General features: G+C 34.0%; 1 protein-coding gene across 3 annotated transcripts in view; it reads right to left on the bottom strand.

Moving 5' to 3' along the window:
- The window catches only part of MXI1 (MAX interactor 1, dimerization protein), a 62,522-nt gene that overhangs the window by 31,351 nt on the left and 11,651 nt on the right, over positions 1 to 19,520 (bottom strand). For all 3 annotated transcript variants that reach the window (XM_039325174.1, XM_039325175.1, XM_039325176.1), the window contains exons 2-3: positions 19,054 to 19,186; positions 5,448 to 5,477 (exon numbers count right to left, since the gene is read on the bottom strand). In XM_039325174.1, coding sequence (XP_039181108.1) covers positions 5,448 to 5,477; positions 19,054 to 19,186 — 163 coding nt within the window. The remainder of the gene's footprint in view (positions 1 to 5,447; positions 5,478 to 19,053; positions 19,187 to 19,520) is intronic.

Raw genomic sequence — 19,520 nt, 5'->3', positions numbered from 1 at the left:
GCTGTTCATAATCAAAATGTAAAGGTTTTCTGGTCAAGGCCTTAAGGACAGCCTTAATCATAATAGTTTTAAAAGATCAATATTAACAATAGCATCTTGTTTTCAAAGATGAAATTCTTTACAAAGAGAATGTCTATTATTTTATTTTTTTATTTCCTATATATTATAGGAATATTATTTTTCATGAGAAACTCTATGCCGATTCTGTGATTATCAAAATCATCTTGAGAGTTGTAAGGAACTATTCTAACCAGTTTGGCTTAAAAAATTATTCAGAAGACAAGGAATAAGTTCATGGTGCATGAAATGTAAATAGTATAGAATGCAGGTGTCTTTAAATTCAATCTATATTTTAAAGTTTCCAGACATACAAAATATAACTTTCTCCTTAAGCATCATAATTTCAGTTTCATCTTATTAAACTGAGCATATATACACTTTAAGTGTACCCCTCCCATGATTGTAGATTTCTAAAGAGGGATTACCATGTGAATAGAAAAAACTACAAGCAAAAAGAACAAAAAACCAAAAACCTATTGTCATTAGTAAGAGCAGCTAACTAACAGGAGGAGTTGGGAAAACATATCTCCTCAATAGATAACAGACAACACTGGACAATTAGAAAGAGCAAGCAATAGGGATGCAAATATAGACATAGTTTGTGGGATAGAAGACCTTGATTAAAGTCAAGCATGATGACTGCTTCCCTTTATTTAATAAGGCAACCATGTGATTAAGCAAATGATGTAATTAGAAGGCATTGATAAACAGGTTTTGATCACATGAAAAAGGGCTAGAGGGAACCTTCTACAAGTTTTTCAATTGTAATAATTTTATTTGTGAAATGTTAATGGTTTACTTAAAACTATGAATACACCTTCAGTATGTTTTAAATATAAGAACCTGATATAAAAACATTTACAATTTTTATTCAGTCTAGGTATAATAAATTGGCTTATTATATTTGTGGAATTCTGGTCTAAAAGGTACGAAAGTATCTGTTGTGTAACTGCAATATATGTGTGTGTGTGTGTGTGTGTGTGTGTGTGCGCGCATATCTTTGGTTATTCGGGTTTTCTCCCGCGTCAAATTGGAAGTGTCTTGGCGACGATTCGACGAAGTCTCATTCGTCATCTTCAGGCTGGTGTTTTCGGCTTCGTGCTTCTAGGAGCATGAAACCGAAAACGCCAGCCTGAAGATGACGAATGAGACTTCGTCGAACGTCACCAAGACACTTCCAATTTGACGCGGGAGAAAACCCGAATAACCAAAGACCTACATACAAACACCCGCGAAAACCTCAGAAAACATATATATATACATACATACATACATACATATATATGATTTTAATTAGCACTATGCTATATTTGCATGCATGGGGGAGAAAAGCCATGCTTGGAAGGAAAAGTACACAGAAACTTGACCATGGAGGGAGAAAAGGTACAGTGAGTTTCTCAAAATAAACACAGAACACAAATGAATTGTCTGGGTTTACACTGCAATAAAGAATTGAGAAATGAGAAAGCTAAGGCCTAATTCAGAAGCAAGCTCAGGTCTGGGGACAGACTTTCAGATTACAAATCTAAAAAAGACTGTATCTGAGTTCCCTATTTTTTATGAAAACTACATTCTTTTGATCTAAATGAATTCTAATATAATTCAAATATCACATCAGACAAGTAACTACTCTAATGGACAATTTGAAAATCACAGACTATGTCAATAAGGGGGATAACAAACAGTCTCAAAAAATGTCATTTCTACTTCTAGTTTCCCGCCCCCTCCAAAAAAAATCCCAAATAAGCAATTGTCTCCAAAATGACCATTAGGTTCATTTTTTTGTCATAATTAAGTCTGGATACATTTGCAGACATAGAGAGGCTACAGATGGAAAGCAATGAAAACCTGATGAAGGAATCATTTTGTTTTCTCAAGAGTCCAGAGGTAGATACCTCCAGTAGTGTACAGATAGTCCTCAATTTAAGACCATAATTGAGCCCAAAGCTTTGGTTACTGAGACATTTGTTGAAGTGAATTTTACCCCATTTTACGACATTTCTTACCAGTTATTGTGAATCACTGCAGTTGTTAAATTAGTAACATAATTGTTAAGTGAATCTGGCTTCCCCATTGACTTTGTTTGTCAGAAGTTTGCAAAAAGTGGTCACATGACTCTGAGATACTGCAACCATCATAAATATGAGTCAATTGCCAAGCATCTGAATTTTGATCATGTGACTATCAGAATGCAGCAATGGTCATAAGTGTGAAAAATGATCATAAGTCACTTTTTTAATGCTGTTGTAACTTTGAACAGTCACTAAATGAACCTGTAAATATGTACCAATAGATTCTCAAGAAACTATGTTAATTATTTGGCTTGTAAGCTGAAGTATCTATAAAATGTTATTCTCAGAAATGGATGGAGAATGGGCCAAGGAAAAAGACTAGATACCTGCCACTCCCTCTCAACACGTCACTGCTTATATGCTTTATTCCACTGCAACAAGTGTCAGAGGAATGATGCACAAGTGCTGAGTCTTTGCCAGTTTCTGTAACATCTTATTGTATCCTCTAAAAATATTTAATATATAAAAGTAAAGCTTTTTTAGAAGTAGCAAAATTCTTTCCACCATCTTCCACCAGATTCAACTCCCAGAATTTCCAGCCAAGCAACTGATCTTATTCTACCACATATACAGACTGCTGAAAATTCTTGAAGTTAAAAGGTAGATGGGTTGAGAAAATATGCAGTAAACTTTGCTCTAAGTTTAGGCATTAGTAAACTGACCATTTTTGCCATTACTCTTACGATCAAAGTGGGCAGAACGTAGCAAATGAATTGATTATCATTTTGAAAGCTTTGAATAAACCGAGCATGGAGAAGGAGATATTCAACAAAAATAAAATGTGAGATGAGGAAAGATCATTCTAAATTTTAGAGAGGACATTTGAATCCAAATTTGACGAGCTGCAGTCACGAATAAATTATTAGGAAGCTGAAATTCCAAATGAGAGTTCTATAAACAAACATACAAATTTCTGTAAGAAACGTCAGAAAAAAGGGGAAAGGGGACAGAACAAAAGCGTACTTATGGCTAATAAACTACTTGTTAGGAGACAACTTAAGGGTTTGGAAATATGTAGGAAGAGGTTATCCCTATTTACATGATTTCAATATTCAAAGAGAAATGGGGCCACACCAAAGAAAAACATTCCAACTGTTCTTGCTCTACTACATATACATACTAATTCACTCCTCAGCCTAGACCATATTATCTGATTTCGAAGCCAATTACGAACCCAGCATTATAATTTACTCAGCAAACTATTACACCTTACCTTGATGTGTGAACCAGTTAGTCTGAGTTTACACATTCACTATACTCAAAATACTATAGAGCAGAAAAAATATATAACCTTCATTTTGATTATTTAACATTATGTGAAACATTTTGCTTTGTTTAACACTTCAATAGTTACAACAAGCCATAGCTTAGAAATGTTCAAATCAGCTACTGATTGAGGGGCATGGAGGAAATATAGCCAAAATCAAAACTGATGCTCCTCTAAAAAGTGTTGATCTTAAAAGTTTTTCCCATCTCTAGTCAATAGTTAAAACACAGAATGGAATCATGCTAATCTTTGTAGCTTTATAGCTGTGCTAGTACGACAGCTTCACTAATATTAAGGGCTACAAATTTTGCACTCCACATAATTTATTTCTGCCACTTCTCTTTTTTCACCCATGCTGTTTTACAATGTAATAACTTCCCCATGATAGGAATTGTGCTGCACACTACCTATAATATAGCTCATGGTAATGTTGGTAGGTAATTATATACGGTGAAATCCAACACATCAAGAGGGCACTAGATTGGAGAAAGCTATCTTAGATCATTTGCTAAAGATCATTTTGCTAATCTTACTTGCTCATATTTTTCTAATATCTAATATGAATACATTCTACCACTTAAATCACAAAAAAGTCTTGTTTCAATTTCCTGAATTTCTTCACATGATATCAGTGTGCAGATATGGAGTATTCACTCACGTCTTTCTTGTGATGTTTTTTACTCACTGGCAACCATTAGCACCATTTTTGCTCTCTATTCAAGACCCACTTTTTGTCACCAGTAATTTTTGACCCATAATTTCCTTTCGCCTGTTTTTACAGAGCCTTATAGTACTTTGCCTTCTTTGCCTTTCAAAGGTATCCCAATTTTTCCCAAAATTCTGTTTCTTCTGAAAATCACGCTAATATTATACACAACTAGACCTAAAACAATATAAATCTTAAGGCTGAGTTAAAAGAACAGCTCACCCAGCCCACAGAACTGCAAAAAGGAAGTAAACATATACAGGAAATATACAAAGTACACACTTTGTCAAACAGCAAATCAGTAACAAACAAAAGCACTATGGGGATTCTGGCCTTTTGACTGAATGCAGATATGTAACTTCTCCTGTTCCAGACTGGCTTTATCTGCCATGCTAAATCAAGATAATCCTGCAGTGTTCTCTTCTAAATAAAATTCAAATAATCTGTTCTTCTATGTTCTTCATTTCCTTTTCCATAGAATCAGTAATGAGTCTGAGACTATTGATTTAACCAAACTGTCTCCTCTCCAGTCTTGAAGATAAATGCATAAATAGGATTCTGATACAATGATAGCATCCTGAAAGCAATGCTTTAACCTGATATGTGTGTGAACTAACTCCCTGTTCTCCCAACAATATTTCCATTCTGTTGCAAAGGTGATGAATCATAGGGTAGAATTAGTGAAGCAACAAAAATGCAGGTGTTATGACAGTGTGGCTCAAGGATGTCCTAAAACATGTTACCAGAATACTGTTTCTCAAAACAGCAGGAAACTAGAGTCCATTGGTCAATGAAAGTTTTCTGCAGTGAGGCAGATATTATGACAGGTTTGAGAGGCAGAAGAGAAGAGAATGCAAGACAAAAACAAACACACAAGCTCTTTAGCTAATATGTACCAGTATTTGGAAATCTGATACCCTAGCAACCTTCTGTATGGACACTGACTCAATCAGATTTCAGCTTGCACAAAGAGAAACAGTATTTTCTCTGAATACAGATTAGCTTTAAAAATAGGTCACTTCTTTGCATTTTAAGGAGGATGGATACCAGTTCAACATTTTAAGGTCTGTATTTTAAACAATCATGTAGTGGGATATAGCATTTTCAGGCTACCAAAACTTATAAAACAATATTTTTCAATAACTGACTTGGAGGTATTTGGAACAATAATTTGCATCTTCCCTAACCAGTTGGTCATGTGAATGTTGATAATCATAGTCCAATCTACCTAGCAAACATTAGATTAAGTATCCTGAAACCACCATAGGATGACTTAGATGTTTTAACAATTAAAATATTAATGAGGTTTGCAGTTCATGAAATCTGTTCATTAATGACTTACCGATTCTTTTCTAGTTCATTGTGCGTAGACCTGAAAGATAAAGCAAGAAAAAGAAATCATTAGATACCTCTAGTCTAACTCATAAGCCCATTCTCATTAATACCTTTCTTTATTCTAGTGTCACGCAGATATATTAGCAGGTAATTCTCATCTTTCAAAGCAATTTGGGTAAGACCAAATTGAATGATGGCTGTCATAAACCTTGAGCAGTTTTTAATTCCCAATTCATATTCAAAAACGAAGCCAACCATACTGCTTGTAAGTAGTTTAATATTTACAACTGTATATCTTACTGCAAGATTCTAAGCTTTACAATTTATCTTCAGCTCAATAACAATTTGCTTATTGCTTCAGTCACTATTATTCTCTAGTATGAAGCAGTCCTGTCCAAATCATTGTATAAATATGATACTGTTTAAAATAATTAAACAATAAAGAAATACAAATAAATGAGAAAGCCTCTCATTATCCAACGTATTTTCTTACATTTAACTACTATATGTAATCATGTTGATAGATCATGAAAAAAAATTTAAAAAATCATGATTTTGTTTAAGCCGATTTACTCAACTTTGCAAGCAATCTGCAGGTTTCCAAATACATTTGCAGATTTTACTTTTTTATAGTAACATAGTGTATAACAACATAACGTAAAGTATGTAGAATTTGCCAAGCATCAATTATAAAGTACTAGAATTAAAAATATTTTCCTGCTTTAAAAAAGCTATACTGTTAATGAAGAATTCCAGGCTCAATGAGAATTTTCTGTGAATCAATAACTTCTAAAAACGGCAGTAAAAAAAGTGATGAAGGAATGCTAAGAGAAGTTTAAAAAAAACCAAAAAGAAACTTCAAAAATTAGTCAGAATTATTTTAATCTCACCATGAAGGTAATTCTCATCTTTCAAAGCAATTTGGGTAAGATGGAGGAATTTAGAAACTGTGGTTTTGAAGTGGAATAACTAATATTCTGATTTTATTCTTTAAATATATATACATATTCCTTACTAAGAGAAAAAATCAGATTTTAAACACAATTATCCGTCCATCACAACAGCAAGCAGCAATTTAAAAATATAAGCAGAAGGGACAAGATATTATGTCACCAAGGGAATAGCAAGGAGAAAAAGAGCATTTCTCTTTGTTGGGTTAGTCCAGGGATAGGCAACCTTGGCTCTTTTATGACTCGTGGACTTCAACTCCCAGAATTCCTGGCTCAGTTGAAGTCCACGAGTCATAAAAGAGCCAAGGTTGCCTACCCCTGAGTTAGACTGATCAATCTCAGAAATATCTTTCTCAATTTATTGGCCTGTCACAGTAACGTTCCTATTTAGTTCTAGTTCTGACCTAAAATTCTTGAGGCCCATTAATTACCACAATATTACACATATTTTGTTCAACTGCTAGGAAACAACAGTAACACTGTAAACTTAATAAAGCATGACCATTTATTGTATTCTTTATCATGCATGTGTACATTTTATGCATTTGGATTTTTAAATGTTTTGAAGCAGTGATTTTTTTATATCTGATAAATTTAAATGAAATTCTTTTGAATAATGCATCAAATGATAGTATTTAAAGACAAGAAAAATCTTCAGCATTACAACCATGTGCAGTGGAATCAAGCTATATATAAATCACAACTATGTATTAATAATTTTATTTACTCTTCATTCTTGCAGGAAACATCTCCTCTTTCTAGAGATTCCATTAAGGGCTACAAATTCTAGGCAAAGGACTGAATTCCTAGATTATAATCAAACCAGTCACCAAGGCTGGAGCTGAAAGAACAAAGTTCGGCCTACCACTGGGAACAAAATTAGAACAGCAGGCTCTCCTTTACTTCTTACATATGGGAGATTCTGTTACTTATCTTCCTTCCATCAAAACGCCATAAATGAGGAGGGATGCCATCTTGTCATGAAGTTTATTAATTTATACTGTGATTTAAAACCATACTAACATAAAATAAAATAGTATGAACTTTCCCACGTAGGAGGAGTGAAAAAGAAAAACTTCTGCAGCTGCTAAATATATCCTGTCAGACTACTACAAGGAACAATCCTTAAAATAGAAAACATTTTGAAATACATGTAGTGTTCTCCTTGGTAACTCAAAAGATAACCAATGTATTCTCCTCAGAAAATATGCTGTTTTTGTCTCATGCATCTTCATAATACATTTCTAACTAAAACTAAAATTAGAAGTCAACAATCTTACAAAGTTGTCTGATTAATAATCATTAAACAGAATAGTCTCTTCTTCTCAAGAAATTACACCCACCATCTCTAACCTAATGATGGTCTAATCTTCTCATAATAGGCCATGTCAGTTGAAGATGGAAGTCCAGCACCCTCATGGGTGCCAGCTTGTAATGTGCAAGAAAACAATAATTCACTTGTAAACTGTATTATATTCCAAGCAGACAATCAATGTTTCCATTTCACCAGCCACACCAAACTTCAGTGTTGTCATTACAATTCCTTCCTGTTTTATACTAAGCAGCTACAAACTCAAAAGCAAAGCTTCGTTAAGTAAGTTGTTTAATAGCCATCAAAGAGATCTTTCAAGTAAGCCACTCCCTGAAAATAAGATTCCTAATCTTTGGGCGTAATACTAACATGCTTCATGTTAAAGATGGAATTCAAATGAATATGCTGGGAGCATTAGACAGCACCAAAAAAAGCATATCTGAATCAACAGGAATTATCTGTAAGAAAATAAATATAGTTTAAGTAAACTATTAATCTATGGATTGCTCTATGAAATAAATAATAACAACATCCAAAGTTCTGCTATAGCCAAAGATTACTATGTTCTATGTCAGAGATTCCCAACCTTTTGGACACTAGGGACCAGGTCCATGGAGAAAGGTTTTTGGACTGGACAGTGCGTGGTTTTGTGTGCTGCCTGCATTCCGCAGATGGGGCTTTGCTTGTTTGTGCGATCCGGTTGCTAGCATGCTACAGCCCAGTACTAGTCCAATTTTTGTCTGGTAGATTTATAACCTACTTTTCTTTTAGGTGCTCAAGATCACATATACAGTGTTGTGTCTTAGATCCCCTAAAAGTACTTTTTGGCTAATGGAAAGACAGTTGTTGACTTAGCTGAAGAGTACAATAGATCTAATGAAATAAAAGATGTTCCTTTATCTGAAATCTGTAGGTTGTTTATAATTTAAACTGAATCTTTTTTTGCGATTGAATGACAAATGTGTTATGCTGAGAGTCAGTTTCCAGCATGTCCAATCAGTTATCTGTCTGAGTTTTTGAATAACCCCACTAACCTCTTTTGCTAAATATATATTTTTAATAATTCTAGAAATATCAATAGTTCCCACAAGCATACTAACACTTTGTCATTTTGGTGAATATGACATTCAAAGCACTGAACTTGTTACAATCATTCAACTATGCACTAAAAACTATCCCTCAATGGAGAGAAATATATTTCATTTTGCTTTGAAAATACAGGTAATTTTGCTTAGTAGTGGTCAATATTCCTTCTACTAAGGTTTCTCTTTTAAAAGTGGCAAGCAGCTTAATATTTTTGCATATCAGATAGTTGACAGAAAAATATTTGTCAAAGAAATTAAAATTAATTTAACTTTTCCTCTCTTCCCATATTTAGCACTCAGAACGGTGAATAAAGTTTTATTCTTGGCACATGTGAAGTAATTATCAATGTCAGAAAAATTCTTGTCCTACCACCATACTTAGGTTCAGTGAAGTAATGTCATTTAAAGCAGGGGTCCTCAACCCCCAGTCCGTGGACCTGCATTGGGCTGCAGCATGCCAGAAACCGTTCCATGCAAACAAGCAAAGCCCCATCTGCGGAATGCAGACCGTACATGAAACCACGCCCCCTCTGGTCAACGAAAAAACCTCTCTCCACAGAACCGGTCCCTGGTGCCCAAAAGGTTGGAAATCTCTAATTTAAAGAGAATTAGGAAGTTTGGAATTCTAAATCCTGAAGATATAATACCAGACACAAATAAAATGCAACACAATATGTATAATATATCCCTATAGACTGACTGCAGTACATCACTCAGTTGGTCATAAGAATTATTAGGATTTCTTGAACAGTTGTGTCAACTTATATTTCTGTTAACAACATATTATTGAAACATTATGATTTTCAGCATAAGCAAGATAATGTAAATAATACATATATTTAACCCAGTTTCTTATTTAAATAAAATATGTTTGTTTCTAGGGATGGAAAAATGACCTTTAGAGACACAGGTTCATGAATATCAAAGTTAACTCCTACAGAAGCTTGGAAAGTAATGCTTGGTGAATAAGTAAACAATTCTGTCAAGTGGTTGTAAGTCATAGGGAATCTTCTTAATTATCCTGAAATTCACTGAACTGCTCCAGATAATCTGGTAAAACTGAAATTAATCTAAAAATTGGAGTGGCAAAGAAAGTAGTTGGGGAGATTTTAATTCCTTTCTTTCTTGTTTAAAAATTTTTACTGTTTCAGCCATTTACTTCCCAGCAGCTTCTCTATAGGAACCTCTTCAAATGAGGAAAAAGAACCTACAGAAGAAAGCTTTGGGTAGAATAAGAATTATATAAATTCCTATTATTTTTAGTATGAAGTATAGTATGAAGGAAGAAAAATGCAAACAAGAAACAACGGGACAACAAGGACAAATATATCTAAAGAAGAATAATGGGGGGAAATGTAAATAATAGATTACTGTTACGAAATTGCTGTTAAAAAAAGGAGGAGCACACACTGTGTGTGTATGTGTGTTGTGTTATGTTTTGTTTTGTCTTGTTTTGTTGATTTAAAAAATAAAAAAAATAAAAAAGAATTCTATAAATTCCTCATCTTTAGTGGTTAAAAATCCTTCTACTCGTATGCCAGGGACATATTTATATTCAAAAGCACTTCCAATAATTTCTAGTTTATCTCTATAGCACAATAGCTTAGAGGACTCTTTCTGAGATCTTCTTGTCAGGAAATGGAAGGCAAACCCAAGCTAAGATATTATTTATAAGATAGTCCTAAAAAAAGAGAGCAAAGAATACCTTCAAGTATCTCAGCAATAAGCAAAGAATCAAATAGCAGATATGTAACACATCTGATCTAGTGGTTGAAAGCAAACTTTGAGCTTCTGTATTGTATTTCATTTTCATTATTGATACAGACAGTTATAGTTCTGAGGATATTAAAATAATACTAATAGATACATTTTTAAAGCTCTGAGCAAAACTCACTGAAAAATATCATGAGAATGAGGGATTGAAGGTCTAAGACATATGTAAACATATTTAGGCCTTGACATATACAGTACTATGTGAGCTATATGTATCAAATGGAAAGGTTTGAATATGAGGGATAGCAGCAACAAATTTAGAATTCAGTACATTGTTTTGTATATCACCTGAGTTTTATATAAAAGCTTTCTGGGTTCAAAAGAGTTCTGTTTGTCATGCCTTATTTCTGGATTTTCCTTAGGTATAACAAGGTTCCCTATTTCATTACAAATTAGGTTTTTCAGCTTTAATGATCTGGTATAGTATACCTTCTACAGTATATGCTCTAGTATAGTATTCTTTCTATATAGGAAAGGATATAGTACTTGGCTATATCCCCATTAGACAAGGATACTAATATTTTAGCAATTATAGATAGTTCCCATGGAAAAAATAAGACAGAAAATGTCAACCTAGCCATCTTACTACTTCTGTCTTGAAATCTAGCAATAGCAGCATTCACATTCTAAGACTCAGAAGCAGTCTATTTGTGATAATAAAGGGTGGTTACTGCAGCTGGTTTTGTATGAGTATCCTGATAGGAATTATCAGGTTGTCCACAGATGTTCAAAAAAGCTATGCTGTCTGCAATTATCCAACCTCCAATGGAGGTCATTACAACAGACTGCATCATAACCTGCCATTCTTGCTTAACCTGGCACTTATTTAAACAAGGTATTCCTTTTTCAGTTTTCTACCTTCCCAACAGAACTGTGAAATTGTAGAGGCTAAAAACTAGTCACCTAATTTTTGGGTAAGCAGGTAGATGATGTTTGATGGGTTCCTTATTTTCAATAGCGCATGAATGCATCTGTTCTACCCACCCCCAAGGGTGGATTATATATCAAATTATCTTCTGCAAGTTAGCAATACTGAACTGTTTTCCAAAACTCCCTGGATTAAAACCAGTCACTAAACTCACAGCATTGGAATAACAGGAAGGTCAAGTAATTTTTGCTGCCCAACCAAAATATTCATTCTGTTTGGTAAGACAACAACCAAAAGTTGAGCACTTAAAGCTGGTTTTCACTTGGATTAGAAAACAAGCTAAAGGAGCCAAAATATATCTCTAAAATATATATCATTCCTATTTTTTGGCCAACGGAAAGAAAAATATACATACAGAAGTTAGTAGCTCAAGCAGTCTAGTTCTATGAAAAATATTGCCCATTTAAATGTTTCTCTTTGTCACAGGTATCTGGAATAAAAATTGAAATAGAAAAAGGTAGCTTTAATTTGGCACGTTTAGGGCTCAGAACCAAACTCCCTGAATATTTGTAAACTCCACACATTATCCATATAGTTTGTGGGTTGCAAACTGTGTAAGTGTAAAGATTTAAGAAGCTGATACCGCCCTTAATTTAGCATAAGTCTAAACCAGCAGAAACAGTAAGGGTCAGTGGACATTTTTATATTCAGGAACAATCCTGAGCAGAATTATCTGTAACTTACACTACATCTGACATCAGAGGGTTGTTTACAACTTAAAACCAATAACTATCTTTGTGTTCTGATATAGAACAATCCACTTGTAATGAACAAATGGCATGCTGAGTGAGAAAGGACTGCATCAAGTGTTGAGCATAACTGCAGAGATGTCCATGTAGTCATCCATATTTTGCTTTTTAGAGGTACAAATTACCTATGTTCAAAAAAATGCAAAATATATTTGCAATGTCATCAACTGCGAAAAAGGCTTCTCTGATTTATACCTAGAAGTGGTAAGTGGCAAGTAGAAAGGACATATTATCTGTTTATTGCAGGGAAATTAAGTCAGACAGCTATTTATTTAAACTCTGGAGTTGTTGTTGTTGTTGTTTTACTAATACCAGGCTAAGAAAAGAGTTCTCAACATGTTTCAAGAACTTGATGAAATCAAAGGGTTACCAAAAAATCAAGTGCTAAAACTTTAAACTTTTTAAAAAAAAAAACAGCTATGCTTTTCTTTTATGAGGAAAAAGTAACAAAATAATTATTGAAACAAAATATATGTATCAATAATGGTATTTATTCTCTCTTAGATACAAGACGCTGATTATACAACTTAGATGAATTAATTTGAATTCAATGGCACATTTCATCAATATCCAGAATGAGATTTATTAAAGAAAATCATAAAGCTAAGATATGTTGAATGAAAACAACACCTCCTCTTCATTCATAGATAAGCTATTTCTTAGCCCACTAAATGGATCTAAGCCCCAGAGTAAAACTTCTCTTGGACCAAATTCGTAGAACACTATTAAACTTCATGGAACACCTTATTCCACAGAACAAAGATTAAGAAAGACTCATCACCAAAAGGGTATTTCTGATTTGATCTGGATTTTTAAACATTTCATGATTATTAACAACATCTGGACCAACACTTGACAAAATCACTGTCAATTGCAAAAGGTAGTTTAATTTGGAAAAGCTTACATCCTATGACGATACTTAACAATATCTGCATATCCCAGGTTCTTGGGAAGGACTCAATAGGTGGATAAAAATGCCAATTCCAGTCTAAACATCTGGCTGACTGCAACGAACTATAATAATGTATTAAATTTATATGCCAGGTGTCTCTAGCCTCTTTCCAACAAAAGGAAGTAGAACTTTTGAAACTACTGTGCCACCAAAATTTCCATTAAGTTCTATTTCAAATATGCAAGTAAATGTATTTGAGTAAGTTCTACTTACCACCATTCCAGGCCTATATTTCAGCCATTGATTACTATTACGGCAGATGAACTGGAGCAAGAAGCATTAATTTGTTTGGGGGGGTTGCAATAAAGATAAGTATCTTCTTTTACATCAATACTTACTGTCTAATAAAAAAATCCATACCTTGCTCATAAGAAACATCAAAAAATTTTTAAAGGCAAGTACATTTCATGACATTTTGGCCTATTGCTACTTATTAAGCTTGATAACAGTTTGTCAAGTACCCATTTTATATGCCTGGAAACAAATGGAATTTATAAATACCAGACATAGAAATCTTCACTATGAGTAACAACAACAAAATATCTAATACATCAATTTGGGGATATTATTTGGGAAAGTAGAATAGCCTCAGAGGCCAATTATATTTGTCAGTGTAATAATGTTCCTCCTCCATGTTGATAGAACTTGTCTTTGAAATCATGCAACCACACTTATTCCTCAGCAATCTTTGTCATACATATTCATACAAGTCTTTCCATATTCTGATATGTATTTGCAGTAATATATCAGCTCTAATCTTGGGTGTAGTCATATTCTGAGTCTGCTTTCTATAGCAGAGCCATTTACTGTCTTAATGTCCCTCTTAATATGTTGTATGTTATAATAAAATTGGTTATACATGTAATATATTGTATTTATTTTTGTAAAGGACATCATTTCTAACATTCTAATATATAATAATAATTTTTTTCTGATTTCAGTAGATCTTACATCCGGGTAAGGAATGAAATCAGTTAACAGGATTAAATGTTCTACTTTACAATGCTACATCTACGTAGGTATATTTAACATTATAAGTATCATTTCCACCTCTATTCTTTAAAAATATTTGCTAGTCCTGGGCTGGCAAAAGGTGTCACAGCCTTGCTAGATAATAAAGGAGAAGTTGTCCCTTTCCCAAATTACCTTTAATCCCCAAAAGCAATCTGGAATTCAAAGCTGATGTTTACATTGAAATCCAGGGCATTCAACGTTCAGATTTATGGGCATATCTAGATTTTGATGAAATGTGAAAGACTTGAGCACAAAATGGCTGCCAATCTCTCTCTCTCTCCCTCTCTCTCTCTCTCTCTCTCTCTCTCTCCACACACACACACACACACACACACACATCCCTATCTCATGCACCCCGTGTACAAATACCTCCCTCATACTCAAAATTGCTCTATTTTCACTAACGGCAACCAAATATAGTTTTGACCCTTTTTTCAGGCAGAAAAGAGAGCCATAAGCATGCATCCTCACCACCACAAAGAAGAGAAAATCACTCCAATTTTTGGTGCCATTAGAGCAATTTTGACCCCTTTTGCTGGGAGGAAAGGAGTAATGAAAGAACTTGCCTTTCTCTCCCTCTGCTAAGAGGTGGAAAACCTTTTTTGTTATTAATGGCTCTTTGCCTTCTTTGTTTTTAACTCCTCCTATATCACTAGCAGCTCTTCCTTTTCTACTTCTATTTCCTCTTCCGCAGACCAACTACCTCTCCCAGACCAACTAAAGGATCTACTTATTGGTCCACCAATTAGAGAGGGAACCGTGTTTGAAATTATCATTAATCTTAAATTCAAAAGAAATGCTATTAGTTAAAAGTGGACTTATTTTTATATACGCATATTTATTCTTTTTGGTTTTTAATTGAATAGATTCTATGGTTTTATTTTTTATTTGTTTATTGTTAAATATTATACATTTTAAGGTATAGTTATAATTTCTAAATGTTACAATTTTATATTGTCATTTGCTTTAAGACTATGATTTTGAAAGGCAAATAAGAAATGCATAAATAAAAGAACTAAAACTAAAATTTCAAGGTGCTTTGAATATTAGAAACAGTAACATTAAGAATTAAGACATACACACATGCATATACCCCCCCCCATACAAAAACCCTTCAATTCATTATCCAGACTTTTTTTTTGCCATTCTTGAAAAACATCTATGGATTCAACCACTATAAATTATTAGAAAAAAAAATAAAACAAAATACATTTAGAACATGATTAGTCAAAATTATTACTTCAAATATTGTAATGCTACATTGATTTAGCACTTCATTATTGCAAAGTTTTGAAGGAACTTTACAACTATCCCAGATTTGCCGAGTGCAATTCACTCTGAGTTGCATGCTTCCATTTTTTGCATATATCTGGGCATGAGGTTGTACCTCCTGTTTCTTCTAATAGCTGTCAGTGTTCTTATCCTCAATTTGTTGTGTCCTTTTCTGAACCCAGTTAAATTGTTGGATTACACAACAGCCCATTTAAATTTTATTAACCCTGATTATACATTGGAAAAGCATCAGTTTGCATACATGTGGAGTTTTTTTATTTCCTGCGATGCAACAATTCTTTGGCTATGGAAGAGCTACTGAGACTGCAATCTACCAGCCTTTACTCCATATAAATCCAATTGAAGCCATTAAAAATTGAGCAAGAAAAGGAGATTATGGTGCTTTACTCTAACTAGCTAAAAAGATCTTGTATGCCCCCTGCCTATTTTATATCACTTCAAAAACTGGCCCCTATGTATACTGTATTCAGTTTTAGTATCAGAGACTAGCTAGTGGGAAACTACTTGGTGATTTAGGATAAAAAAAATCAAAATAAGAATAGTAAATTTCAACTGCCCTCAGCAATGTGCAAATTATGATAGAAAGACAAAAGAATTTCTGAAAAAAATTCTCCCTTCTCAACTCATGTCGTCATAGTAAGTAAGCCAAACAGGAAAAGAGCAAATAAGGTAACTATAGCTTTTAATTCCAGAACTGCAAATTATTATTTCACCATTTGTTGTTGTCTTCCCTATCAAAAAAACAAGATTTAACAGAAATGATAAAATATATTCTTGTCATATCTAAATGACTTTATGAAGTTCTGAATTTTCCTTGGTTGTTTTGTGATACTTTAACAAGTTTATCACCACTGTTTTAGTTGTTGATTCTTTTAATTGTTTTATTGTTTGCTTCTATTTACTATAATAGTGTATTATTACATATAATTAAAAGCTGCTGCTATTGAGGGATAATTTTTTTAAAATAAAATAAAAAATAAATATGGGTTAGTGCCTCTAGTCCCAGAATTCAGCTGTTCCCACTGGGTTCTGTTACTTTTATTCTAAACTTAGTCAAAATTAACACAATTGTATATCAAATTCTTTGAAGCATATATTTTGCAACCAAAATGTACAGACCACGTATTGTCTCACCAATAAACCTAGCACCAGCAGACCAGACAGTGGAAAAATATACAGAAAGAAGACTTTCATGGGTCATCATGAATGGCAGGAACACACATCTGTTATAAATGGACTCTGTAAAATTTTATTTCCTGCTAAGGTACAAACCAAAGTTGTGCCAAGGATAGCAATTCTACCAAGTTACCTGAAATATTTCTCTTGGGTGATTGTTATAAGCATTTTTGAGAACAGTCCCAGTTTTTCTTTCGTTTGCTCTATATATGCTTCTTTGTGTCTTGCTTTTAAAACACTTAAATATCAGAACTGTTACATATGTAATACTGATCCACATAAACTCCCCTGTGAGACTTTTTGACTAAAGAATGAATACTATTTATATACATTTACACAAAATAAATAATGTAGCAGTTATACTATCCAATTAATAGGAGTATTTATTTAAAGCTTCACTCAGCCTAAGCTGATGCACTAGTTGTAACTCTGGTTGTAAAAGAGACCAGGAAGCGCTGACAGAAGTAACCCATGCTAGCATGATCACATGGCATGACTATGCAGTAAGCTCTAGATGGGGTAGCTTTTGAAGACAACTCAGAAATTACCAGTGGTTCAGAATGCAACAAGCAAGCTAGTGGCAAATGAAACTTACTATTACAACATAATACCAACTTTTGAGGCTACACTGGTTACCAATAGACTTCCAATAATGCTACTTTTTACCTGTAAGACCTTTTACAGAATGGCTTTGAACTATATCAGGGTCCTTCTTTTCCCAAATGATTCAGCCTGTTATGTCAGGGCCTCCTTAAACTCCTGCCTCCCTGCAAGGGAGGTACAAAAGTTGTGGAGCAGAAAGATGACTTTCTCTATAACAGCCCTAATGATTTTAAAACAGTATAGCTCCTGGGCTAAAGAGGCCTGGTCTCCTTCTCTACATTTCACAAGGCAGGAAAAGGTTTGATGAGTGGCGACTTGGCTGCCATTATTATTGTTACATGCTTTTACATATTTCTATATGTTCTTTTTGGGGGGATGTCACATTATATTGTGTCAGGCTCTATATGTTTTAATGATATTTTGCTTTTGCACACTACCTTGAGTCTGGTGATATAGCCAGTATAAAAATGTTTTAATAAATAAATAAAAATTAATTGGCTTTATAGATGGAATTTCAAATGTTGCTTCTTCTATCCACATTTGTTTATTTACAATACTTGTTTATTGTTACAATAACATTAAAACAGTCACTGTAAGACATGCACACAAAAAAAGAAAAGAGTAAAACCCTATCTGTGGAAGTACATGAAGCTGTGTGACTTTTTGTTTTTGTTTCATTTGACATGGCATGCAGTTAAAATGTCATCACTACAGATATTACAAGTATGGCACTGCAGTATTAGAGATGACTAATTTTGAAGGCATCATTTAGTTTTAATATTATTGTGTTTATGCAACAATGATTTTTAGTAAATTCTCTAAATTACATTTAAATAAGTAAACAAGTGCCTTTTGTTCAGAAGGTGGAGTCATATTTGATTAAAATGGCTCATATATCATCGAGAGCACTAGAAAGATTATATCTTTGGAAAATATTGTTGCTGTAATCAAGTAGGTGAGCTTTTGGCATAAAACAGTCTGCAAATCTACAAAATATATTTCTCTCCTGGAACACAACTCTATTTTATTGCAATTATTTTGCTCATACTTTCCATCAATTGGTTTGTTAACCTGATATTATTACATACATAGAACATGCCACATGAGGGATAGAAAAGAAGATTCTATTATCAGACTAATACACTATTCAATGTGAGGTTTCATAATCCATCAGATTATAAATTATGCCAAAAATGAAAAAGTCTGCACAAAAAAAATACATTGTAAAACAACATCTTCAAATGGTGTTCAAGCGAATATGACTTGATCTAAAACTCCAAGTCTCTTTTTGCTACGTGAAAATATTTATAAACTACAGACTTAGCATACATACCTGAACAAAGGGGTGGGGAATCCCCATACCTCCACTGAATACAGTGGGATACATTTCAGAATAAAAATGCAAAGGATTTTCCCCTAGATTAATATTAGTCTCTCTAGAGTAAAATCAGCTACTCGGGAAAGCTTTCAATGATGATGCAAGTTACATAAAATGAGTATGGGGAACCTGCAGGAACAAGGCATTACTTACTCATCTAACAAGCTGGTTCTGTAAGATTTAAAGAGGCAGCTAACACAATACCACACTGGTCAATTCCTCTATTAAAAGCCACAAACTTGCAGATCATCAAGGGCTGGGGAAGCAAGATAATGAAGAAAGGGGAACTCCAGCAAAAGGGAAAAATAAAATATAATCTATTCTCTCTGATGGATGCATGAAATATTGTGCCTATATATTCTAACAACCTCCCCTTTTCAAGTGACTTTCAGACTGTTACCTGTTTGTGGTGCCTGTGCTGTTGCCTCCGCTGCTATGCTTTCGTGACCGGCTCAGTCTCTGCAGTGGCTTTGGGTCCTGCAGCCCAAGACTTGTCATGGAAGGGAAGGCTGAGGCATACCCATGTTCACACTCTGCATAAATTATGATCAAATGGAAACAGAAGGAACAGTGAGTAAGAAACAGTATTTTCCAAAGACAACACCAGCAGAGCCCTGAATAACTTCTCAGGGAACACTCTCAGCTTTAAACAAATGTGAGAACACTCAGACATAAAAACCACAGGCAATGCACCTGTTCATATAAGGCTGATTAGCTTAGAGTCCAAATCCCTTTCAGTCAGTCCTGGCGACTGCATGCAGTTTTCTCTCTTTTTCAGAAGTGGTTTCCCATTGCCTTCTTTCTAAGGCTGAGAAAGAGTGAATGGCCCAAAGTCAGCAAAGTGACAAAAAAATTTCATGCCCAAGG

Source organism: Crotalus tigris, unplaced genomic scaffold (genome assembly GCF_016545835.1).
Source record: "Crotalus tigris isolate CLP2741 ecotype Arizona unplaced genomic scaffold, ASM1654583v1 scf7180000024319.607755, whole genome shotgun sequence".
Taxonomy (NCBI): domain Eukaryota; kingdom Metazoa; phylum Chordata; class Lepidosauria; order Squamata; family Viperidae; genus Crotalus; species Crotalus tigris.
This window is presented reverse-complemented; position numbering and strand designations above follow the sequence as displayed.